Source organism: Panonychus citri, unplaced genomic scaffold (genome assembly GCF_014898815.1).
Source record: "Panonychus citri isolate SS breed McGregor unplaced genomic scaffold, ASM1489881v1 Contig00100, whole genome shotgun sequence".
NCBI lineage: Eukaryota > Metazoa > Arthropoda > Arachnida > Trombidiformes > Tetranychidae > Panonychus > Panonychus citri.
Window position 1 is genome coordinate 318,303 of NW_026515505.1, and position 27,633 is coordinate 345,935.

A 27,633-nucleotide genomic window follows, 5' to 3' on the forward strand; every position below is an offset into this window, starting at 1 on the left:
TCACTCACTCTTTCACCTTTAACTCTCTCTCTCTCTCTCCTTATTATCTATCATTGATAAAATATTATCTGCACATTGTGATGATAATTTTGACTCCTTCTCATCATTGTTTTCCTCTTGTGCGTGTCTAGAGCTTGTTAAAAAGCTTAACCTTAATCACCATCACCAAAAGCAAGTTAACCTTGTTTCACACTCTTTCAACATCATTTAATCAACATAATCATCATCATCATCATCATCATTTTCATTGATCAAATCAAAAGTTAACCATTGGATATTGATACGAAAATCTTTTCAAATTAGATACATAATAATAGATAATACAATTGTTTACTATGTTGTAGTAAAGTTTTTCCAATCATCATGATGATGATTAAGTATCTACAACTTATACATTATAATAACTGCGGGCTCTCAAATTGATACAATTACCAATTGCAAAATAATAACAATCACATTCAACAATCAACAGTTAATGTAGTAGATTTTGATAATGATCATTGCCGTTAATAGCGAGTGATTAACAAAATTACATATTAATGTTGATACCTTGATGGGTGGTTCGTGATTGTTTTTGCAAACTATTGGTATAAATTATTATTATTGAGGAAAAAAAGTTTTCTCCTCTTAATTATATACACTAACGAACAATTATCTTTAATTGTAATTGTTAATTGCAATTCATTTGTCTGATTGTAATCTTATTGCATTATTGTTGCTCTTTTCTTGAGAGTCAAATGTTTATATGGATACTTTTTGATAATCATCATCATTAAACTTTAACCCTTTTGATTGTTGATTGTTTATGATTGGAAAATATATAAATAAAATTTCATTTAATCAACAGTTTAATCTGATTGCTGATTAACTTGAAACCTGATTAATGAGTTAATATCATGAGATGAACATTAAATGGTAACTTTAGTTGACTCCTTTTCTTTTGATATTTTTTTTTATTTTTCTCGCCATTTTGTTCATCATTATCATTCTGACACTTGGAATCTGAATTGCATGATAATCATGATGATTAAATGAACACCAACACTTAAGATGCTAAGATTTATGATCCTTTTGATTATTAATCCTTTGCAAATTGTTAATCGTGTTGTTTACACATCAATTTTGCGATTTAATCATTTGCATTTAACTTTTTATTTCATTTCTATTCTCGTTCATGATTATCCTGATTGTTGGTGTGTTTCTATTTCTTTGAATTGAATTAATTTGATTTATATGTTAATTCAATTGAACACCAAATGATTAGCAATCATCTTGTGTGTTCACCTTAGATTTACCTTTCTTGGTTAATCAGTTAATCCGTTGAAAATGTTTGATGGATTAAAACTGATTACATTTCATTTTTAATCAAATGGTTTAACACTTGATTTAATTTCATTGATTATCCTTAAATATGTTTATCTATTAAATATGATATAATTTACATTACAACAAAAATGGTTAATGTTCAGTCAACTGTTTAAATCAATTGATGATAATTAAGGATGAAAAGGTGATGATGATGATAAAATTTTGCCTCTTCTACCTTGTAAACTACATTACCTTACAATCAGCTGATTGTATCTTAGATTAACCTCACCTAATGGAAATGAAGAGATAATCAGTTAACTAATTAACTTGGAAGAGGAAAAAAATGATTAAAACTGTCACAATAATCAACAGAATTGATTTAATTAGTTGATTAATTTTCTGGCTCAATAAATGATCAACGTAAAGGTGGAAATTGATTAGTTGATTGTGAGGGAAACGAAAAAGGATAAAGATTCAAATAGGAGATAATTAATATTCAAATTTGAAGGATAAAATTATCATGAGAAAACAAGTATTCAGATGATGATAAATGGGGAAGAGTCAATGATGATAAGGATGAAGATGAGGATGCTAATGATGAAGTGATGAAAAAAGGTTTGATATTAACAGTAATTATCCAATAACTCGGGCGGGTTGATGCTAATTAACGTGAAAAACAATGAATACCAATTAATAATATCGATGATTAAAGGTAGCAGGATAAGTTTATCATCCATGATTATAGCTTTGGATGATGATAAAGATGATGATGATGATGATGAGCCTTTCAAATGGGTTGGACTTGAGTTTAAAATGATCGTAATTATAGAGAGGCAGAAAAAGAGATTGAAAAAAAGGTGAAGACAAAAAAAAAGAAGCAGAACTTGCATAGTTATCATCATTATCTTCATCATTGACACCTTTATCTTTCACCTGATTCTGATATTCTTGGTGCTCAATTATCATGGAAAACTGATTAATTAATTTCTCTCCTTTTCCAATGAGTTTTCTTGAATCTACATTGAGGAAAATCAATCATCTGAAATAATCACCATGAAAATTGATTACAAATTTTCATCATTAATCTGAATCACTTTTTTTCACTTTTTTCATGATGATTTATCATTTATTCAAAATCTCAACTTCTTGTTTGTCCTGAATCCAGATCCTGATGAAATTTCATGATATCTTTGCCCTGAAATTATTACATTAAACTAACTTTCCGATTGATTTATCATTTGAATTATATATCATCATGATGATATTTGTGAGTGAGAAAAAAGTTAAAGGATAATCAAAGGTAAATGAATTTATCATGTTTATATTTTATCTCAGTCAATCGATCAGCATGAGATTATTAGTAAATCACAACAAAAATTATTCTCATAATAAAATGTATGATATTTGGTGACAATCAACTTAATTGTTAGCTGTCAACACATAACAAGTCAACTGAATGAAAAAGTTTCTGATTGCAAATTTCTAATCATGATTAATCTTATTGCCACTGCTTCATTAATCGTAACAATTTAGACTACAAATTCAATCGATTCGTTGTAACCAACAATCTAGCAACAATTAATTTACAAATTTATTTAGCAATTGAAATTGTAATCTGATTACAAAATTTTCTTTCATTGTAAACAATTAACACTAACAAATTCAATATATAATCTGGTACCTTTTCTTTGCACCAATTCAATAGATAAATTCAATCTAATATCATCTTGATGATGATCATCTTCAAATTAATGATGATAATACTTAAATTCATTTCTTTCCAGGTATCAACATCATCTCTAACAAAGTGGATAAGGAAAGATGATAAAGTTTTCTTTTCATCATCAAATCTAATCCAGTTTACCTTTTTATTAGAATCATTTATTTATCTGTTTTCTCATTTTCAGTTTTATCACTTGAAGTTTTTTGCTCCTCTTTCATCTCTCTCTCTCATCTTCCACCTCCCACTCCTCCCTTTTTCTGGTTCTTTTTAATTTTTTATATGAACAATTGTCTTCTTTTTTCCTCTAATCTTCCACCTTCCTCATCCTCCTTCTTCTTCTCTTCATCCAGCAAAAAAGTTATTACTCTTGTTTTTCAATAGAAAATGAACTTAATTCTCCCACAACAGAAGATGAGGATGATGGAAAATGGAGAGAGAGAGAGAGAGAGAGAGAATCTTTTTTCATCCGTCTTCTTCTAATACATATAATCAAGAGCATCCTGGAAGATATTATCTCATCATCATCATCAAACACTGTCTTCCTTTGATAATCAGGTGATAATGAAAATAGTCTCTCATCAAATTAAAGGCTACTAAATTTATCATCTTATTGATATAAAGGTGATAATGATTATGGTGATCGGTAAAGATGAGAAGTGTATTATTATCATTTAAAGTGCAAAGATGATGAAAAAATAAATGATATTTTCAAATTGATAAATTGACCATTTGAATTTTGACCATTCGCTTTTCCTTGACTCTCACATAATTATGGTCAAGTTTCCCTTCCAAACTGAATACAATTCAAAGTATCAAATTGATGGTCACTTTCAATATTCGGACAGTGTCAAAGCTCAGTAATAAATTGATTGTAACAATTTTAAATGAAAAATCTTTTGACGATTTGATTACTTTGAAAATTTTTCTCTCTATTGGTTATTAGGAAACAATCTTGATGATTTGATTGTTTATCATTAGGAAAATTGTTTCAAAATATCATTTAACTGATTGGTAATATTTTTATCATAATGATGATCATATTCAATCATGTTAATCCTTTTCAAATGTCATTAAAAATGATTTATAAATGACATTGTGAGGATAATTAATTGACCTGATAGTTTGACAATTAAGATGATGATTAACCATAAATACATATATTGTTAACTCTTATTACTGTAGCTAAGTTTAGAATCAAGTTAACTACTTGGTTAGTTTACTAGTTAACTGGTTTAGAAATTTATTATTAGCTATTAGTAAATATCGTCCTTATCATTGGGATTATCTTCAGTGAGTGAGTGAGTGAGAGAGAGAGAGGATAATCTCAGCTTGATGAGGTTAAAAATGTTCAAATAACAAACATGAAAGTTTTCAAAAAGTTTCGAACATTTGATTTACACAGAAATTTCGAAAAAGCAAAAGTTATCCAGTTAACGATTGTATCAATGTCATCATAATAGAAACAAGATTGACGGGAGAAAATGATGAGGAAGATGAGGCAGAAGAAGAAGAAGAAAAAAAGAAGAGGAAGAAGAAGAAGATGAAGATGAAGATGATGATGAAAGAAAGAAAAGATGTTTGTATATTCTTTTAAAATTTTACTTTCTTTTGACTTGGAAAAAAATATTAAGGAACCAAAGAGAAAAAGAAGATGAGGATTCGGCCTAAGGCCAATTCGTTACGTTTTCATCTTTCTCCTTTTGTCTTCCTCATCCTTTTCTCATCTCTCTTTTTATCTTCCATGTATTAACTTCAGCCATTGATGATAACTTGATGTATGACTTACATCTAACTCTAGGAATTTGTGTCTTCTATTATCATCTTCCTCTCATCTTTTCAATCTTTTACTTCTCATCTTCCTCATCATCTTTATCATCCTAAATAATTCGGTGCCTTTTCTTGACTCTCTCTCTCTCTCTCTCTCTCTGCTGTTGCTGCTTTATCATCAAGTTGCAAACAACATCAACGCATCAACATCATCAATCTCATTAGTATTTAGTAGCAAATGCTGATAATAAGTAAATCTCATTATCTTGAATAGAGAAAAAGAAAAATTTTTTCTCTTCTCCTTAGCAATGAAAGGAATTTGTTTTTTTCACAAATAACAGTTACAATTAAAGCTTAATTGTGGTTGATACACCAACAGTTAACGAAGCAATTAAACTTTACAATTGTACTTTATCCAAACAATTTCATCTCATTTGCAACAATCAACTTTATCCAACTAAAGGTAACCAATCAATTAGATAATCTTTCAAATAGATCACAAAGTAATAAGAAATTTTCACAATTACATCTGAAATCTTAATCTTGTTGCATCAATTTACCTGAAAATTTATCTTCCATCTCCTACTCATCATCATCATCATCTCTCTAGAAAAAAAATTATGCAAATAAGAAGAAGATGAGAAGATAATATTCAAATTTTTCTTCTTATGTTATTGTTGATTTTTTTTCCATTCTGAGCTTACAATTCAATCACCTGAGATAATTTCAATTTACGTGTTCATGGGACTTTATTATCTTCATGATGATCATGAGAAAGGAAAAGTTTCTCAATAATAATTGAAAAAAGAAGAAAAAAAAATTCAGCTGAGATTATTCACAATTTCATCTAAATTCATGGTAACCGAAAAAATCTTAAGCCTTTATCATGATTCCTCTTCCTCATCATGGTTATCATGATGATCATGTTTAAATCAGTTAACTGGAAACCAATATCATTTCATGCATCACATGATAAATTTTATTCTTCATCTTCTTCATCTTCTTATTCATCTTCTTATTCATCTTCTTATCATCCTCATCAACTAAACAAGGTAATTCCTTGGAAAACAAAAGGATAGGAAGCAAATTACAGCAACAGGCTTCATCTTCATCCTCATTCTTATCATCCTCATCATCTTCATCTTCATCTTCATCACTGATTAAAAAAAAGTTCCTGAAACCTGAATAATAACAGATAATGACTATTAGATAATCAGATTAATATTCAAGAGGAAAAAAAAGTTTTCTATGAACAATGAATTTAATTTTCGAGGTAACAATTTTAATCCAATAACATTTAGTAAATTGTAATCATATTAATTTAACACATGAGAGGAGAGATTTAATTTGATTAACAATTAATATCATTTAGTGTTAATGATAATAAACTTTTCTCATTTCCATTGATGTTACAATGATAACCATGGATAACTTTTTTCTGGTCAATCTTTAACTGGACAATCCATTGGGTTCTTGGACAATTACATTGGAAACGATTGTGTTTAACATTAATTGTTGATGAGATTTCATTTCTACTCATTGTAACAATTAGTTGATTGAAAACATCTTCAGACAGTGAGACCAATGAATTGTATCTTAAATCAAGATAAACTGGATTAAGATTATCAAATGAGCCAATTGCACAATGAAACAATTGATTATAAGTTAAGTCAATTATCAGTTGATTATTTTTATTTGTATTAATTGGATTACCGGCTAATGCATAATTGTTTAGGATTTTTAATTGATTATGAGAGAGAATTAATTGTTTCAAATTGATCAGCTGAGTGAAGGCATAAGAACCAAGGTAAGTTAAATTGTTATAAGATAAATCAATCGTTTGGATTATTGGATTAAAAGGGAAACCATAATCTGGAATAAGTTTTAATCCATTTTGTCGGAGGTCAATATCTTTAAGATTAGGATAAGATGATGGAGATAAGGATGAAAAGGGAAAGGTGTTTAAATTGCATGAGATTATCTCAAGACGACGTAAAGATGATGATAAGATTGACGATAAACATGATGAAGATGCTGGTGGACAATTTAATCCAGTTAATTTTGATAATCGTAAATGTTGAATTGGTTTGTTGATTGTGAGTAAAAAATTAGAGTCAATTGATTGATTGTAAAGTGTTAATCGGCCTAATGATGAGTAGGCAAGATTATTGATCAGGTAAGATGAGGATAAAGATGAACAGGTAACTATTGGATAAGATTCTGGACCATCACATGTACATGATGGTCGAGATGATGAGGATAAAGATGATGGACAAATTGAATTTCCAAAGAATTGAGTTGTTTTATCCTCTGGTGTTGATGATGATGATGAAAAGGATGATGGTGGAAATGGGAGTGATGGTGAGTAGGGTGGGTGGTAAGGTAAAGGTGGGTAAAGGTGAAAGACTGAAGGGATTGATGATAAATCAAAATAGGTTGTGTAAATTGTGGTAATTGGATCAATCCAGGAACCTAAATTAATCCATGATTTTGATTGTTGATTGTTGCTTGTGGTTGTTGTTGTTGATGTGCTGGTTGATTGTATGTGTTGATTAGATAAAGGTGAAAATAACCAGAAACAATTAACTTGATTATGATTGTTACTGGTTATGATTAATGATAGAGTTAATAAAATTGTGAAAACGTTGAACATGTTGATTGGTGATAATCAAGTTGATTAAATTAGTTCATTTGTCTGATTATAATGATTAGTAAATAACAATTTTGTTTTTTTTTTCACTCGTTGATTTGATTGTCTAATCGTAGTGAGATGATTAAGTTAATTGATTAGCTTAGTTGACAATAATCATCGTATTGATGATCACATGTAATTGTAAATGATTAACTTGGTTTTTTTTTCATTCACTGGTCTCTGATTGTAATAATTTAGAGTTGATTAAATGATGAATTTTTTTCATCTTGATTAACTTGATATAAGAGGTACAACAATTTAATGATTCTGAATGATGATGATGATGATGATTAATTGATGTCCCTGAAAAAAAATGATGATATTTGATCAGTTGTTATTATTTAGACAAATAATGTTACCAATTAATTGTTGACAAAATTTATCTAATTGTTGATTATTTTCAATTACAATTATTTATTGATTAACTTTTTCCCTTGATTGTTGTCAATTGTTAGACACAGGATGTAACCTTAATCAAAACCATTTCCTTTTATGATTAAATAATTGTGACAATTTATGGTTAATCATTAAGTTGAGATCACGTTTGTTGATTAACTTTTGACTTGGAAAAAAATTATATAAAAGTAATTAAGTTAATTGTTTCAATTAATATTATTATTCTGACGACCATCATCATCATGATATTCAATTATGGTTAATTTAATTTACAATCAATTGAAATTTTTTTGATCCAATTGAATTTGATTGTATGTTCAATTGGATCATGAAGTTAATCATAACAATTAAAGTCACGTTGTTACCTGAGTAAATAAAGTTGCCTATGACAATTAAATTTGTTGATAATATGACAACAATTAGTTTGATTGGTTCGATAATAATAATTTGGATTATTAATCTAACGGTAAAAATCAGATGAATGGATAAAGATTATCAAAAGGATTAGAGTTTTTTTTTCATCAGCAATTATAATCCATCGGTTTGTCTCAATTTTTACAGTTAATCCTGTCGAGTTAATCATTGAGATTAATCAGGATGAGTCATTCATTGACAGTGTCCACTTGAGGATGGACATGATTGTCCATGTCATTGGGATCCACACCTTAGTTTATTTTTAGTACTTACAATGTTATCAAGTGGTCAAGATGGACACCTAAGTGTTATCTTTATATTTGAAATTTAAATCAGCTCCTAGTTTCTTAATCCAATGATCAGATTAATCTTATCTCTCTCTCTCTCTCTCTCTCTCTCTCTCTCTCTCTCTCTCTCTCAATTTTAAGTGCCGATACTTGACAGTTGTGGACAATGGTCAATGGGATGGTGAGGTGATGATTACTATTACTCTATTTTGGTGCCAATAAGTTGTAAGTATAAAATGTGATGATTTCTTTTCCTCTCTCGCTTTCTGACCAATGGTCAAGTATTCATGTTGTTTCCATCTTGAAAATGGTCAATCTTTTGATTGGAAATTGTAATAATATATCATGATGGACAATGCGAAACACAAGACATTTAAAGTAACAATGAATCTGTTCAAGTATCAACTTACCATGTTGTTCATAATACACACAATTGGTTAGTACTTTTTTTTTCATTCGAATTAACAAAATCCATCGGTCAAGTATTATTATCAAGAGAAGAAGAAGAAAAAAGTTGATCTATTATCTTGAGAAAAGGATATTGGTCAAGCAAATGGAATAGGGGGGAAAAAGTGATGAAAGAAAAACGATACAAATTTGACCTGGAAGAGAGACAAAGGTTATATTTCTTTAGGTGTGTCTCCACATCGAACACAACAAGTTTTAAGAAAATTTTCCTCAAAAAAAAAGTTTATTCTATTGTTGACCATTGACCATTTTTCTCTCTCAATCTGTTTCTTTCTTTTTTGTTCTTCTTTTTCTTGTTCAAATAACTAAAAGAAACACTAACCAGATACTCGAGAGTCAAGAGTGAGAGAGAGAGAGAAAGAAAGAGAAAGAGAGAAAGAAGAAGAAGATAAAAAGAATATGAGAAAAAGAGAGAAGATTTCGAAATTTTTTCTTCCAAAAGTTGAGAATAACAAATTTCGATAAAAAATATGATAAGATATTCGAGATGAACGCCACCTTTTGGTGAGAAAAAAAAGCTCTCTTTCTTTTCTCTTTCTTTTGAATGATGACCCTTGTTGCGCATGCGCAGAGACGAAATGGTAACTCCTTCTCATCATTTTCTGGTTGGAAAAGGAAAAGAGAACAACTTTTTTTTCAGTTGTTTTTCAATCGGAGATGTGATAAGATGGTTAGGTTATAATGAATAGGTTACATCACCACTGTTATGGTTTACCCCCAAACCACACATACACCGTACGTGAACCTTTCCCAAGTATTTACGAATCTGTGGATAAACCATCGGTCTATTCTAAGGTGCGAAAAAATGTCTCCTGGAGATGTGCCGCAATCACCAGTGGAATTATAACCTTAATCTTATCTGGAGTACTAACTTATACACTTTACTTAATTTCTCTTCGTTATAACAAAAGTGAGTTCATTTTGGTGATTTTCTCTTCTTTTTCAAAATTTGTTCTTTTTGAAGAACAAAAAAAAAATTATTCTTTTCTCTTTGTTGGAATATGTTTAAAATGGTGACTTTGTGTATCTCGAGTGTCTTTTTCTTGCGCATTTTGGGATTTTTGTTTCTTCGCTTTTTTCTCTCTCTCTGTGACAATTTTTCCATCTTGTGAATTCATTTCTCTTCTCTCTATGTGTTTTCTATTCTCATGTTTTTTTCTTCTCTCATCTTATGATTTTTTCTTATTTCCTCTTGTTCCTTGAACTAGTTGACTGTTTGTCCCCTGACTGTGGTGGACATGGCGTCTGTTTTAATGGTATTTGCTTATGTGATAAAGGCTGGAGAGGTTCTGATTGTACTGAATTAGAATCTGAATCATTACGATGTTTACCTGATTGTTCACATCATGGTACTTTCAATATTGATACTGGACAGTGTATTTGTGAACCCAATTGGTCAGGAATTGATTGTTCAAAAGGTAAAGTTGAGATATTAAGTGTTGATTTTTCTTGTTTCATTTAATGTTGGAAATTTCAACTATTAATATTAATATTTAATCTCATATAAAATGGTTGTTTTTTTCTTAACTGTTTTCATCTTAGAAAAATGTGACCTCAACTGTGGATCCAATGGATTTTGTCAAAGTGATAGATGTGTTTGTAATGAAGGTTGGACTGGATTTAAATGTGATCAACGTTTGTGTGACCAGCGATGTTTAGATCATGGTCAATGTAACAATGGAACTTGTTTCTGTAATCAAGGATGGAACGGAAAATTGTGTACATTAGGTATGTTATTTTAAGAAATACTTTTCTACAAAGGTCACTTTGTATATTCTTTATCTTTCTTCTGGTATTTTCAAAGTTCTCTCTCTAACTAAGCTTGACCACTCACATATTTGTGACTCTCTCTTTCTCTTCCCTTTCCTTCACATAGAGGGTTGTCCAAAAAATTGTAACAATCGTGGTGTTTGTGTTGAACAAAATGGTGAATATTTTTGCTCATGTAATGTTGATTGGCATGGAAGTGATTGCTCTTTCCCGGTGGAAAAAGAGTGTGGAGATAAAATTAACAATGAAAATGGTAAATATCAATGCTATTATCTAAAAATGACCAATTTAAAAATAGAAAGTTCGATTTATATTATTAACAGAATAGAATTGGTTTGAAAGAAATATTCTTCTAATATTTTCTCCTTCTCCGTCTCTTATAGTTGATTGTTTAGATCCTAATTGTAGTGGACATGGTGTTTGTGTTAAAGGTCGATGTCTTTGTGGCAGAGGCTGGAAAGGTGGTGATTGTTCAGAAATTGACTTAGAGCTATTAAGATGTTTACCTGATTGTTCACGACATGGAAGCTTTAATATTGAAAATGGACAGTGTATTTGTGAGCCTCACTGGACGGGAGTTGATTGTTCACAAGGTAAATTATAATCAATAGCTTCGACCATTTTCATAAGAATTTATTAATTTATTTTGTTGGTTTATTACAGAAAAATGTGACCTCGATTGTGGACCCAATGGAAACTGTCAAAGTGATCGGTGTGTTTGTAATGAAGGTTGGACTGGATTTAAATGTGAACAACGTTTATGTGACCGTCGGTGTTTAGATCATGGTCAGTGTAACAATGGAACTTGTTTCTGTCACCAAGGATGGAACGGAAAATTGTGTACATTAGGTAAAACTATCACCATGTTTAGAAAATTATTATAAATATTATCATGGTGCTCATGTGAAATTATCTTGTTCCGTTTTAAACAGAGGGATGTCCTCGAAATTGTAACAATCGTGGTGCATGTGTTGAGCAAAACGGTGAATATTTTTGTTCCTGTAACGCTGATTGGTATGGAAACGATTGTTCAGTTCCTTTGGAAAAAGAGTGTGGAGATAAAATCGACAATGATAACGGTAAGTAACTTTTATCTTCTTTAGAATCTCTTTTAAGACGATATTTATCTTTAGAAAACGGTTCAACTCAAGAACCATCTTATGCTTATTATATAAATTTGACGGTAAAAAAGGAGAAAGAGAAAGAGGTAAAGATGAAAAAAAATATGAAAAGAAAAGAAAAGTCCAGTATCGTCCAGTTCAGCGGCAAGTAGCTTACCTTTACCGCACCTTTGGTAGAATCCAACATAAGGCTCCCATGGAAGTTTAATTTCAAGGAAACTTTTGACACACGAACTGTACGATCGAAAACGATTAAGAAACTGATCTGGTTTTTGATTGTCTTTGTTATGTTTTAGAATGTAGTGAGTACTGAGAACAGAACAGAAATTTGACGATAATTTTAAAGTTAATTTTTGAATCATGTTTTTCATGATTTTCTTAGTGCAATGAAAAATCTTTCATCATGAAATATCCTCATCCTTATTTCTTGGTTTAATTTAATGAACTTGGAAAAAAAAGTAAAGTCTTCTGATTTTTAATGATAGATGGATAAAGACAAGACTTGACTCACTATGATTACTGTTGTTGATTTGAATTAAGACTGAAGTAAGATTAATGATGATTGAGAAAAAGATCCAAGTAAATCCAATTGATTTACTTTTTTTGCTGGATTTTGAGAGGCTAAGGATGATGAAGAAACTGAAATGGACTCAGGTCGAGAAAGAAAGGAAGATAAAATAGTTACTTTTCATTATCATCATCATCATTAAATGTCTATCTTCATCTCTCTCTCTCTGCTAGATTTTTACCTTGATTGAATAATATTTTTCTCAACCTGAAGATTATTTCTACCTTTACATGATAATCTAAGTTTTTATTTTTCTCTCTCCATGTTTTTCAATATCAATCTTCAATTCCATTGATCATCTTTAAATAATCATATCTCCATCATCTTTCTCTCTCTCACCCTGTGATGCTCAACTTTTTCCTGTGTCATCAAAATATTCAATTTGGATTAATGGTTAATCAATCAATCAACAAACAATATTGTGATACAATGTTTACTTCGTTGTTTTTTTGTGTGTTACCATCTTATTGTTTTTTTCTTAATTAGATGGTTTAACTGATTGTGCTGACAGTGAATGTTGTTCATCAAAGGATTGTATTAATAATCCATTGTGTCTTAAATCAGCTGATCCACTTGATATCCTATTACGTAAACAACCATTATCACCAACAGCATCTTTCTTCCAACGGATGCAATTTCTAATTGAAGATGATTCAGTTCAAAGCTATGCCCATAGGAAGGCCTTCAATGACAGGTAACAAATCTAATTAACTTTATTTTTCTAATTAACTAATTTATCCAATAATCTATTTTCTATTATTTTTTTACCTGAGTTTTTATTGTTTTGTTTATATTTTTGAGTTTTCCTTTTATATAAGTTTTTTTTAGGATTTTATGTTTTCCGTTTCCTATTTATTGTATCTGTTTTTTTCGTTCTATCATCCCGAGTGATCTCATTATTTTTTGTTTCTCTCTCGTTATTTTGCTCTATTCATTTTCTCACTAACGACCCCTTAATCTAATCCAATCTCCTCTTTACTAACATGACAAATCTTATCTCTCTCTCTCTCTCTCACTAAATGCTAACCCATTCAAATGACAGTCTCTTTTGGACGCGATTCAATTCAAGGTTGGTTTCCTTAAAACTCTGGTTGATAATCTGTTACATTGTTAAATTGTTTTCTCCATTGATTATACTGTTACAATTAAGTCAATTGTAACCTTATTTTTTTCGTATTTGTTGAATACTGTCTAGTTTACTTAAAGAAATCTCTTTGTTTAGAACTTTGTTTTCTCTCTTCTGTATTGTTCTTGTTAGGAAAATCGATTGATTTAGGTTATTTTTTTCTCTTCTATTCTTTTTTTCTAAATCAATGTTTATTGTTGAATAATTTAAGGCTCATTAACTGTAGATTGATTGAAATCTATCCAAGATTCATTTTCTTTGTTTTCTAATTCTTCCTTATTCTTATTTTTGTCTTTTGTTTTCTCTCAATTTCTATCATCTTTTTATAGCCAAGTTTCTGTTATTCGTGGTCAGATAATCTCTCCCTCAGGCAATGGCCTAATGGGGGTTAGAGTGGGTGTTGTTAATGATCAATATTTGGGTATTGTTGTCTCCCGAGATGCTGGTTGGTTTGATATTATGGTTAACGGTGGTTCTGCAGTGACCCTTGATTTCCGCCGGGATCCATTCAAACCAATCCAACGAACAGTTTTCGTCCCTTGGAATCAAATTGTGGTCATTGGTCAAATTACAATGGATTCAGATGAAATTAAAACACCTGATTATCATCGGTCATCTATTTGTGTTGAACATGATTATGAAATGATGAGACCAACCGTTAGTGGTACCTGGAAATCGGGTTTTAATGGTGTCTCATCTGTGAAAAAAATGATCCTCGAAGAGGGTAAAATTGTCCAAGAAAATATCGGTATCCCAGGAACCGATGTTAACCTTATCTACTATTCTCATCGTGCATCAGGTTACATGTCAACAATTGACCTTAATCTTACCCCTGAACGGATACCATTAACCTTACGATTAGTTCATCTTAAAATATCTCTTGAAGGTCATTTGTTTGAGAAAGTTTTCGAAGCAATTCCTCATATTGAATATACTTATTCATGGAATCGTCGTAACGTTTATCGTCAAAAAGTGTACGGTGTATCCACTGCAACTGTGTCGGTTGGTTATGAATACCTTAATTGTCAGCAGGTCATCTGGGAAGTTCAAACAGTTCAAGTAGCTGGACATGATATGGTCATTTCTGAGGTTGGAGGTTGGAATCTTGATATTCACCATCGGTACAATTTCCATGAAGGAATATTGCAAAAAGGTGATGGGTCAACACTTTATCTTAAAAATTTACCACACACAATGACCACAGTAATGGGAGATGGTCAACAACGGCCACTTCATTGTGCCTATTGTAATGGTCTTGCAATTGAACAACGTCTCCTTGCTCCGGTAGCACTTACCTCGGGTCCCGATGGATCAATTTATGTTGGTGATTTTAATTTAATCCGACGTATCACGCCCGGTGGACAAGTGACCACTATCGTTGAACTTTCAGCTTCTCAGGTTGCCTATCGTTATCACCTAACAATTGGTCCAGTTGATGGTAAACTTTACATCTCAGACCCAGAGAAACATCAAATTCTACGATCTATTAATAACTCTAATCCATCTGATCCTCGTTTCAATCTTGAGGTTGTTGTTGGCTCAGGTGTTAAATGTTTACCTGGAGATAAAAATCTCTGTGGTGATGATCGACCTGCTCGTAACGCGCGTCTTGCTTATCCAAAAGGTATTGTTATCAATCTTAATGGTGAACTATTCATCGCCGATGGTACTAATATCCGTTACGTTGATGTATCTGGAATCATTCATACACTAATTGGTGATCATTATCATAAACTTCACTGGAAACCTTTTCCATGTACTGGAACTACTCCCATTCAGAAAGTTAATCTTCGCTGGCCAACCGAATTAGCAATTAATCCACTTGACAATTCACTTCATATTCTCGATGATCATATGATACTTAAGTTGACACCCGATCTACGGATCCGTGTGGTCGCTGGACGACCTACTCATTGTTCATCAGTGATAACAGCACAAGAAGATCCAGAGTCCAAGAAAGAAGCTGAAAATTTACTTGGAACTCAAGTTTTCCTGGAAACACCACAATCAATGGCTTTTTCAACCAATGGTAATCTTTTTATTGCCGAAAGTGATTCCCAGATGATTAATCGTGTTAGAATTGTAACCGTTGATGGTCGTATTGTTAAATACGCTGGAATGGATTTAGATTGTTCTTGCATGGAAAACAATTGTGAATGTTTTAATTCAGAAGTTACAAGTGCAATCAACTCAAAAATGTCAGCTATCCCATCGATAACGGTTACACCTGATGGACGATTGTACATTTGTGATCAAGGTAATCTACGTATTCGTGCAGTTCATTCATCTCTTCCAACTCTTGATGGAGATCAAGAATACACGATAACATCACTAGAATCCCTTGAAATGTATACTTTTAATCGTTTTGGTCAACATTTATCAACGAAAAGTTTAATTACATCATCATCACCATCGTCTAGTGGGTCAACATCTAATAACAAGAAAACAATTTACACTTTCAGTTATAATGTTAATACCTCATTTGGTAAATTATCTTCTGTAACTGATTCTTCTGGTAATAAGATTCATCTATTCCGTGATTACTCAAATCTAGTAAAATCAATTGAAAACTCAAAGGGTGGTAAATGCTCCCTCACGATGTCACGAACAAAAATGTTATCCACCATAACCTCATCCGATGGATTTACATATAACTTTGAATATAATGAATCAACTGGATTAATTAAATCTCGCCTTGACTCTATTGGTGTTAATTCAATCTTTTATCAATATAATACCTATGGTAGATTAACAATGGCTGTTAATCCATCTGGTGAATCTCTTAACAGTGGATACAGTTTAACTCTAGAAGGTGTAACTGTAAAGTTAATTAAAAATCTATATGATCTCAAGATTAATTATAATAATAATAATGTTTTTAAGCGTGACAAAAGATCCCTGATCAGCTGATTCATCTTTAAAAGTGTAACATAATTTATCATCATCTTCATCAACTTTGTATTCTATTAATTCCTTGTCAATCTCATCTGTAAGATAAACTTCATCATCTTCATCATAAAAGAATAATTTTAATTGTGAATATGTAAATTGTACATAATTTTGGATACCAATGGTCAGATAAGATGATTAACATCACCTTATCTTCCATGGTTAAACTAATTAACAATTAAACTTTGATAATCTTACTTTATGATAACTTTTCTTATTTTTCTCATTAAAAGGAAACGGAAATGATGCTATCATCAGTTAATTTAATTCTTTCAAGATAATTAATTTTTCTAATTGAATTTCTAATCTCTTCCTGTTCCTTTTATCTAAATTGTGTTTTACTTTTTTTCAAGAACAAAATTAAAATCTAAAGGAGCGAATGGTCAAGAATTTTGTTTTCAATTCTTTTCCATTGTTGATTAATAATCTTTGATTCTGTTTATCGAATATTTGTCTTTCTATTTCTATGGCTATTGTTTTATCTTCTATTGGCTATTCTAATCATCTTCTAATTATGTTGTTAATCTTTAATTGTTTTCTCTCTGGTGGGTTAGTCACTTCTTCTCGGTGCTTCCATATAAATGTTGAGGCTTATTTCCGCTTCCTAATTTCCATCACATCTTCAACTTCCGTTTACCGTACTTTTAGTTTGATTACATGTGCTCTATTAATGATCCAAAGATATCGAAAGTCCAAGTGGTGGAGATGAACCTACAACTCAGAGCCGCTTTTCGACCTCATTCAGGTTGGTGGTGACTTTTATGACGAAAATGCTCGAATTCGACGATAACATTGAGACATGATTCGAAAAGATTTACCTGGTAGAACTGTTCTGACTTGACAGAGTAACGAGGCTTATCAAATTAATGACGTTCTATTTGATAGAATTTTCTTGTTCCTCTTATATCAAAGGGAAACGGAAATGATGCTATTTGAAGATAAAATGACTGACATTCTTTTCTGTCAACTTGATCTCTCTTTTTTTATCATCTTGTTGTGTCATGATGATGATCAAGATGAGAAGGAGAAAAATTCACTGGATGATTAGTTTTTGGTGATAAAAGGGAGAGGGATGAAGATACAAAGTAACTATTAAACTCTTCATGATGTGGATGAAAATATCAATACATTGAACTGAAAAAAAGATGAGCATGTAAGTTGAAAGATGATAACTTACTTTTGTTATTCTATTTGGTGTATGTGTGTTAGTAGATTTGATTTGATTTTATGTTTGATTATTTTTTCTTCTTCTATTGGATTAACATTGGCAAAAGGCTTGATGATGATGCGAAAATAGAGTTAGCATCCTCATCCTTTTCATCTTGATCATCTTTTATCCTACTCTTCATTTCCATGATATTTATGGTTAACCAGTTTTCTAAACAATTTATCTTCCTCTCTCTCTCATGTAGAGAAAGTAAATAAAAAATTTCATCTTTTATTAAAATTATCATTCTGATTGTAAACTATTCATTTTCATGATGATGAAAAGAAAGATTTTCTCAGAATATTATCCATCATGATATTGATTACATTCAATATCCAAATTAACCGTTAATTTAATCATAGATTCATTTACTTTAATCTCATTCGTCTACTAATAAACTAATTACTTTGTGTGGATGAAGATGATTCTAATGGGATGATGAAGAAGAAGAAGAAGAAGAAAAAAAAATCAGGATGAAAAAGGAAAAGGTAATTAACAAGTGAAAAGTTAATTACCAAGATTAATCAAACAGAGAGACTGCTTGTGTTTAATTGTGAAACATTGTAATTGTGTTTTACTTTTAGGGTCCGTTAATTGTTTCAAATTGTTGGAAACCTTTAACTTCAATCAAAGCTAATCAACCTTTGCCCATCAAGTTGATTACAATTGATTAAAACTAATTAGAAATGAGAATAAAGGTTAACAAAGATTAAGATACAACCAATAAATCAAAGTTTTCTCACTGATGATGATTAACTTGAAGCGATTAAATTAATTGTTATTTATTATTATCAACATAATGATAAAATAATTTTCTCAGAAGTTGAAAATGTTGGCAACAATTAACTCCAATTAATTGTAAATTAAATAACTTGTTTAAAGTAACAAAGTGTAATATAAACACTTATCACAATTAACCATTAGTTTATAAGATTCTCATGCTAATTAAGTAATTTAATTGCAATTTAGAACAATCAATGAATCAAATTATGGAAATATTCATCATATTGGTCCAATATTATCATGAGATTTTCATTTTCCTCCATTAGAATCACAGTTATAATTGTAATCAGAAAATGAAGTGACATTTTTTTTCCTCTTCTCAGCCCATCTCATCATCCTCATCCTCATCCCCGTCATCATCTTAAGAAATACATTGTAACCTGTCTTTCTCAATCATCATCTTTCCTCTCTCTCAATGAAGATGAGTAAAGAAAAAAAAGAGAATCATCTTATTCTCAGAGTTTTTTTCCTCATCTTTTTCAATGGTAAAAGATATTGGAAGTGAAATTGATTTTCTCATCTTCAAGTAACTTCCATTGAAAATTTATATTCAACATAATTGATTTTCACCCACTGAACTTTTCCACTTACAATTCTGAGTTCAGTATACATTATATATAAACACCATGAACAAAATGTTCATCTTCTCATCTTCCTCATCATCTCAATCCATTTATTGTTGATGTATTTTTATGAGGTAACTTTTACTTTCTCTTTTTTCTTCCTGTTAACTTTTTAACCTTTTTTTTCTGTACCTTGTTTATTATCTCATCTACTTTATGCTCATTATTGTTATCTATCAATTACCTTTATCGTAATGATGATCATTATTATCCTCAAGTTGATGATGATGATTAAGATGAACATCGAGTTGAATCAAGAGAAAATGTTGATAAGTTCACCTTGATCTCTCTAAGTGTAATAAAAGGTAAATATTGCAAATGGAAAAACAGAAAAAAACTAAAAATGATCAAGGTAAATTTATCGATTTAAGATGAGATATTAATACTTTCCCTTGTGATGAGGATGATTAAGATGAGGATGGAGATGAAGAAGATGATATAAGATATCAGTCTACTCCCACAGCATCTTCTTCTGTAAGTGGAGGAAAGATGAATGAGAAAACAAATACATGGTTATTAATATTATCATTATTGTGAGAGAAAATTATTATATCAATTTGCTTCTCATCCTCTTATCATCTTCATCCATTTACCTTGAATGTTTGGGTCAAATTTCTTAAAAAGAGAGAGAGAGAGGAGATGAAGAGAATGAGAAAAAATCGATTCCCAAAAGTGACTTTCATTTTCTTTCTCATCTGAAGGGTAGAAAACTGAGTTACCCGTTGGAACCATTTAACTTTATAATTGGATTACCTCAAGGCTTAAATTTATTTGTTTTATTAATTTTGTTCACAATTAACTTAATTACTCATTTAATTTTCACTTTGTTTAAGATTAACTATTGTTCAATTGAAGTTAAAGATGTTAATCATCATCGTCTGACTGACAAGTTAACTCTCTTGAGAAAATGGTTAATATTTATTTTAATCTAGACTAATGTCTACTAAGGAGACAATAGAAAATCGTTGTCTTTAGACAAATGGTTAATCGACCAATCAGATTAATTGTTCTCTTTAAAAAAAAAATTCAAATTTCGATTATTCGATTTTCGATATAAAGATGATCGAATCAATTTACAATTAATTCCCGTTTAATCTTCATACTGTTAACTTTAATTAACAAGTTTAATAAACCTTTAAGTTTATAATCAAATCTACCTTGTGAGTTAAATTAATATTAGTATTTTGGAAAGATCCTAAAAGAATTTGTAACAGACTGAATTGTGAAAGGCAGTCTCTTCTTCTGAATCGATAACTTTAGTTAAAATATGTTGGCTAGTGCCGATAAAGTTTGTTTACTAAAGTGTTTACCTTGATCACCCTGAAGTTCACCTTTCACATGGCGACCCAGGCAGGATCTTTCTAAAAGAAATAGTTTATCTCCATGGTGGGAATTCAATCTCCTCAATCTTCACATCATTCTAGTGAAAATTTAAACTCTTCATTAAGCTCATTAATAACTATTGACTCTCAAGCAACAACTTTACCGTATGAGATGGAGGAAATTATTCCAAAAGTGTCTTCTTGAATACGAAGAAATTTCTGTGTATCTACTTGAACAGTGAGAGTACCAACCAGAAGTTTGGCTCAAAGAAAAATCTACGAGGTGATTAAAACCAATTTCTTAATTGTTGGTGAATCATTAAGTGATAATGACATTATTAATCTTCCTGTGTCTGAATTAAAAAGCCTTGAACTACCCTCGTGGGTAAGAGACTTAAGACAATTGGGTTTAATTGAAACAGAACTACAGTCTCTGGTCACCCAATTAGGACGAGATGAAGATTCAATATTCGGTGCAACTGAATCAGAATTACGTTCTCTAGAACTACCTCTTGGTACAATTCGTAAGTTATTGCATTTCAGTCAATCACGTATACCTCAAGATGAACCGAGTCTCTCTTCAAGACCAATCTCTCCAAGTCCTAATAACCAACGTCTCAATGAGAATTCAACCTCAACAATGAGTCAACCATTAGTAGAAGGATTCAAGGTCTTAGCAGAAAGTTTTGCAGCATCTTTAAACAAGGTTAATAAAAGAGATCCAGTGGTAATTGAGTTCCAAAAGGGTGAAAACATGAAAGAATGGGTGAATAAAACAGTGAATAAACTTTCCTTAGAAGACATTGATGATTCAACCCGATTACGTTGTCTACGAAAAGGATTAGCTCACGAAATTTTCCATTTGGCTAATGCCATAGATAAGTCAATTACTGATTATCATTCATACCTAAAAGCATTAAGAGAAAAAATCGATTTACCCTCGATTGGTGCTAATGCGATGTTCAGATTGAGATCTTATTCATATAACTTTGAAGTTGATCCAATGACCTTTTTCTCTGAAACGAGAAGATTATTGTCTGAAGCAAAGAAAAAGAGAATCGAAGATTCTGACTTCCTTTATGATGTTTTATCGTATTTACCTAAATACATTGTCGATGAAATCTTCAAGCTTGGAGCTCACGAAGATGAACATAAAATGTTAAATGTTCTAATGCGTCATTATTATGACCATCAACAGAAAGATAAATCTAAGGAACGATCGTCATCATCAACATCATCTTCTAAAAACAGTTATAAGACTCATGATGGTAAAGATAAATCTACAGATAAATCAAATGACTCAAAATCAACATGGAAAGAAAGAAGCAAATTAAAATGCTCATTTTGCCATAAACTTGGCCATACCGCTGATAAGTGTCGTAGTAAACGATCTGAAGATCAAGCTAAAGCTCACACACAGCAAAATACTTCCGTTAAGCCTAATCAACCTGTGGTTCAAACAGTAACAACAATTGAGGAACAACAGAAAAGCGAATTGAATTTTGCTATTTCTTATACCTTAAGGCAACCAACCAACACTCCAGTTTTAACTGATATGGGTGATATGGATATGGAAACAATGGCTCTCGTCAAGTTCAATTTCGAGTCTCCAGATAAATTTCCTTTAATTTCATATCGAGTTCTATTAGATACTGGAGCAACAACTTCAGTTATGGACGCTCGTATCGCTGAACGTTTTGGGTGTCACATTGTTCATGGTCAAACTCCGTTACGTGGAATTGCTGGTAATTTACCAACAATTGGTTATGCTTATGCAGCTTTAAAGCACCCGGAAATGAATTCAACCAGAGTTTTGAAAATTTACTTGGTTAAAAACTTTGAACCAGTTTTCCTATTGGATAACACTTTCCTTCATTTATATTACATGAAGATGAACTCTGATGGTAATCAATATAAATTAACTGCAAAAGAAACTCCTGATGGAAAAGAGTTTTCTCCAGAATTTTACTTCAGATTTTGCAAAGATTTTGAAACTGATCACATTTTAACTCAAGCTAAGCAATTGACTCAAGAAGAAATTGCTAAGTCAATCATTGAACAATTACCAAATTGTTTCATTCCTGAAGAACAAATTTCAACTTCAAGGACAACAAGAGTATTCAAATGTAAAGGTCCTGATGAAGATTTTCTGGTAAAAGCAGCTAAATTAAAGGTAATCTCTAAAGAGGATCCTAAAACAACTAAACCATTCGTGGAAAAACTAAGGTCAAGAATCAATCCAGAACTATCTCAAGATAAGATTGATGAAATGGTTTCCGTTCTGTTAGAATTTGCTGACGTATTTTCACAACACCGTCGAGATATGGGTTTCGTATCTAAAGATATTTGTCCTGTTAGTATTGATATTGGTGACAATTTAATCCCTTATCAGAAACCGTACCCATGTACCAAAGAGAAACGAGCCGCATTTGATAAAGTGATCAATGATCTTGTCGAAGCTGACATCATCGAACCTTCAACAGCTCAAGGAGGATCACCGGCTATTCTTGTCGATAGACCTGATGGATCGTATCGTTTGGTAACAGATTTTCGTTCATTGAATCGAATTACTTCGGTACCGGCTTTTCCAATGCCTCGAATCAATGATTGTTTCGAAGTGGTAAGAGGTGGAAAATTTTTCAATCTCATTGATCTCTATCAAGGGTATCATCAAATTGAGTTACCTGTAGGTGAGAGAGAGAAAACCGTTTTCGTCGTTCCTGGAGGAAAATATCAATACAAAAGGTTACCCATGGGACTATCTGGAGCCCCGTTCATTTTTCAGAATCTAATCAATCGAGTATTGGAAGGTTTACAATACGTGAATTGTTTAGGTTATTTTGACGATATTCCCGTTGTAGGAAAAACATGGCAAGAGTTAATTCAAATGACTCGAATTGTCTTAGAACGTCTTCGAAAGTACAACTTAAAAGTAAAAACCGAAAAATGCAAATTTGGTTACAGCGAAATTCTCTTACTTGGACACTTAGTCAATGGAGATGGGATTAAACCAGATCCTAATAAGGTAAAAGCATTGAAAGCACTACCTTATCCAAAGAACGTGAAACAATTACAGTCGATTTTAGGGTGTTACAATTATTTCTCAAGATACATCTCTAATTATTCACAAATCGCCGCTCCACTTTATCGCCTAATTTCTAAAGAAAGAAAATTTAAATTAATGTCTGAAGACCTTAAGGCATTAGATCATTTAAAAAATTCATTAGTCGAAACGACTCTTCTCGTACATTTCGATCCCGAATTAAGAAAGAAAATTGCAGTCGATGCATCCGATATTGCAGTCGGAGGGATATTATTACAAGAAGACCCAAAATCTGAGAATTATGATTCAAATCAACCAATAGATAAGGTAAAAGATTGGTTACCTTTATCTTTCTTTTCTCAAAAGTTACACAAGTACCAAAAATCTTACACTGTTTCCGAAAAGGAATGTTTAGCGATTCTAGTTGGCATCGATAAATTTAAACATTACCTTGATGGTCAAGAATTCGCAATAGAAACCGATCATCATGCACTATGTCAATTGACTAAAATCAACTTCAAGAATTCTCGTCTCCAGAGATGGTCAATTATGTTATCATCTTACAAATTCAAAGTGATTTACAAAGAGGGTGTAATTCATTCAGCTGATTGTTTCTCAAGAAATCCAAGTCAATGGGATCATCGATCAGTGAATATAAGTCGAGGAGATGAAGAAGAATTTTATGATCGCTATTGCTTAATCAATTATCTCCATTCAGATGATATTGAAAATTGTTCTGATGAAGAAGAAAAAGCATTCAATGTAATCAACTTTGGCCTGGATAATACATTTAATCAAATAACTGATCCAGTTATTTATGCTTTTAAAAGCGAAGTTAACCCTTGGAAGGAAAAGGTGAAACAATTTCAACAGAAAGATGAAGATTGTCAACGAATCATGAAACTATTACAACTTGGTGATCGACTTACAAGTCAAAAATATCTTCTTAAAGACGAATTAATCTATCGAATAGATAAACATTCTAATAGCAAAAGATTGATTATTGGTCGTGATCTTTTAAAAGAGATATTTTCTCAAGAACATTCAACACCAATTGGTGGACATTTTGGAAGTGAGAAAACATATTTACAAATCGCAAAGAGATTTTACATGAAATACCTTTTTGATGAAATCGTTCGATTATGTAAAAATTGTTCAACTTGCCATATAAACAAACCAAGTCCTCACATTTACGTTGATCCGAGTCCAAAACCAATACCAGAAGAAATATTATCCCGACTTGAATTGGATGTTCAAGGTCCGTTCACAATCAACAAGGTATCAAAAGTCATCTTTGTCATGGTCGATACCTTATCCCGATATGTTTTTGCCGAAGTTCATCCGAATCAACAAGCTAAAACTTGTATAAAGTTTTTGAAACATTTCATCAAGATTCACAGTTTACCGAAAGTGATCCAAACCGATCAAGGAACCAACTTTCTAAGTGATGAATTTCAAGATTTCCTCAAGGAAAATGGTATAAAACATGAATCATCTAACCCTTATCATGCACAATCACAAGGAATAGTGGAACGAGCAAATCGAACCATCGCTGAACGATTAAGAACCTTAGTCTATGAACAAGGAACTAGTAACTTAAGTGAGAAATTAGATCAATCAGTCTTAGCGATAAATACTTCAGTACATAAGATAACTCGTTTTCAACCTTATTTTCTTGTTTATGGTAAGATTCCATTGAAACCTTTAGATAATCATTTAGATTTAGAACCTCAACCAAAATTCACCGTTGAACAAGCTCGAAAATTAGCTTATGCTAGACTTAAGTCACAAGAACAATATCAGATCAATAGATATCGAAGCTTACATTTCTTAAATCCGTATCACATTGGTGATTTTGTCTGGTTAAAAGATGAATCGATTCCTAGTAATATGAGTAAGAAATTAGGTCCTAAATATCATGGCCCATATCTTTGTGTTGGTCATAGAAAAGGTTCACTTTTACTCTTAAGAGAGGAAGATTTTCATTTGTTCTCAGTTAATGTTCAAAATACAAAACCATTTGTAGGTGAAATATCAGAGAAAATGAAGATGATAATGAATAAGTATTTCAATGAAGAACGAGATTGGTTAGATACAGAAATCGAAGGTCTTAGCGATTCAAATCAATTAGATCAAAACATTGAATTAGTTAATAACCAAAGTTCACAACTTGATGAAAATTTTCTCACCACTATTGACCTTCCCATTGCTGATGAAAATCATGTTGACCCTCAAATTGAAAATCAAATTCAATTAGCACAAATTAACACTGAAATTGAAACTTCGGAAAATGTTGATAAACAAACTAAAATTAATCAACAAACAATCAACTCAAGTCAAAAGAAACAAAGACAATCGGCTGACCGAGAAATAACAAAAGATAAACAAAACATTATCTTTGATGATATAAGTGATCAACCCTTAACAAGGCAAAAGCTAAAGCAATTAACCAAGGATCAAATTATTCATCGTGTTAATTGTTGTTATTTCTCACGACAACGAATCTCTAATGATTCAAAGCTCAAATTATTAACCAACAAATTGATTTACAAAGAAAACAAAACCAAGATTGTTTCTCAATTTTCAGTTTACATTTGTCTTCAAACTGATTCAAATCAAAGTTTCATCTTAATCGAGTTTAAACTCCAAGTTTCAATTGATCTAATCAACTTTTTACTTAAAGTGTTGATCATAATCATGACTGAAGAAAGTGATGAAATTCAGGAAATTCCTGCTACACCAGTTAATTCACCAAAACAATCAACACCAACAAGTGAAAGTGATTCTCAAGAATCAATTGATCTCAATAGTGTTTCTGCTTCGCTTAAGCGATCAAGACTTTGTTCAACACCCGATTCATCTAATGAAGGTTCACAATCATCATTGACTTCAGTTACGAAGAAGCTTCGACTTGATGATTCTGATTCATCGAATCCTGTTTCCCCTGAAAAGGCTAAGGAAAGTGGAAAAGTTCCAAGTGATGAATCGACACCAACCACAGCAAACACTTCCATTGACTCTAATCAACCAAGTTCAAGTGATTCATCAATTAACATTACTATCAATCAAGATGCTCTTAAGAACAATTCAATTCCATGTGAATATGTGAAACGACATCGTGTCTATCAACCAGTATCAGCGTTTCAATTACCTGAGTTGTCTAAACAACCTAAAGTTGATAAAGGTAAACAAAAGAAAGTAACTGAACCAACACCAACTCGTGTTAAAAGTTCTAATGAACCTGGTACATCTAAAGATACTTATTCAACTGTTATCGTTATGACCGATGATCAAGGAAATGAAATAAGTGAATATGATAGTGTAAATGATGTCTTCATGGACATTGAAGTTACTCCAACTGAGCCAGAGTTTAAGGTTCCTGAACAACCATCATCAAGTACATGGAAACGTCGACCGACTCAACTTCATGATGTACCTAAAGGTAAATACCCAGGACCTGACGATTACGCTTGGCCATTACACGAGTATCCGGCTCCATTACCTGGTGAATTACCAGATTATCTCCAAAAGGAAAAATACTTCGAAATTCGTGAACAAGTCAAGGCTAAAGCCGATGAGTTTGAAAAGAAAAGAAAAATTTTCGATAACTTGATTAAAGAGAAAATTTATCTCAATCTTGTTCATGACCCTCAAGTGTTTGAAATAGACTTACCAACCATTTCTAGAGGTTTAACTAGAGCCAATGTTATTCAATCAGGAATAAATCGAATTCATAACACAATTAAATGTACGTTGTGTGAACACATTTCACTCAACCCAAGACAATGTTTAGAGTGTAACAAATGGTATTGTTATTCGTGTGTTCAATGGCTCATCAATCTCATTAAGATATTGAATCTTATTCAACCCGATGCCGAGGATAAATTCTTGTGTGTTATTCCCGGTTGTGCCGTTAAATACGCGCCTCAAGACGATTTCCCAAAATTTGGTCCAATTCCTGAAGATCAAACGACTCAAATTTACAACAGTTCAACTTTTATCTGTCGACGGAATCTCTGTAAGAAAGGATTTCCTCCTAAAGAGTTTCTACCTCACGAAATGAAAT

The 27,633-nt window shown here is 31.6% G+C and overlaps 2 protein-coding genes across 3 annotated transcripts; one reads left to right on the forward strand and one right to left on the reverse strand.

The window, feature by feature from the left end:
* Positions 1-6,058: 6,058 nt before the first annotated feature.
* Positions 6,059-7,725, reverse strand: LOC128388487 (toll-like receptor 3). Its single transcript, XM_053347895.1, has one exon. It carries the CDS (start codon positions 7,449-7,451, stop codon positions 6,150-6,152), a length of 1,302 nt encoding a protein of 433 aa, XP_053203870.1. The 5' UTR covers positions 7,452-7,725; the 3' UTR covers positions 6,059-6,149.
* Positions 7,726-9,683: 1,958 nt separating this feature from the next.
* On the forward strand, positions 9,684-16,786 carry LOC128388512 (teneurin-m-like). 2 transcript variants are annotated; one of them, XM_053347923.1, is made up of 10 exons: positions 9,684-9,965; positions 10,264-10,473; positions 10,598-10,783; positions 10,932-11,078; positions 11,209-11,418; positions 11,489-11,674; positions 11,758-11,904; positions 13,001-13,208; positions 13,557-13,583; positions 13,970-16,786. In XM_053347923.1, exons 1-10 carry the CDS (start codon positions 9,737-9,739, stop codon positions 16,548-16,550), a joined length of 4,131 nt encoding a protein of 1,376 aa, XP_053203898.1. In that variant the 5' UTR covers positions 9,684-9,736; the 3' UTR covers positions 16,551-16,786. The 2 variants fall into 2 exon arrangements, with proteins under 2 accessions (XP_053203898.1, XP_053203899.1); XM_053347924.1 differs by lacking the exon at positions 13,557-13,583.
* The last annotated feature ends 10,847 nt before the right edge of the window (positions 16,787-27,633 follow it).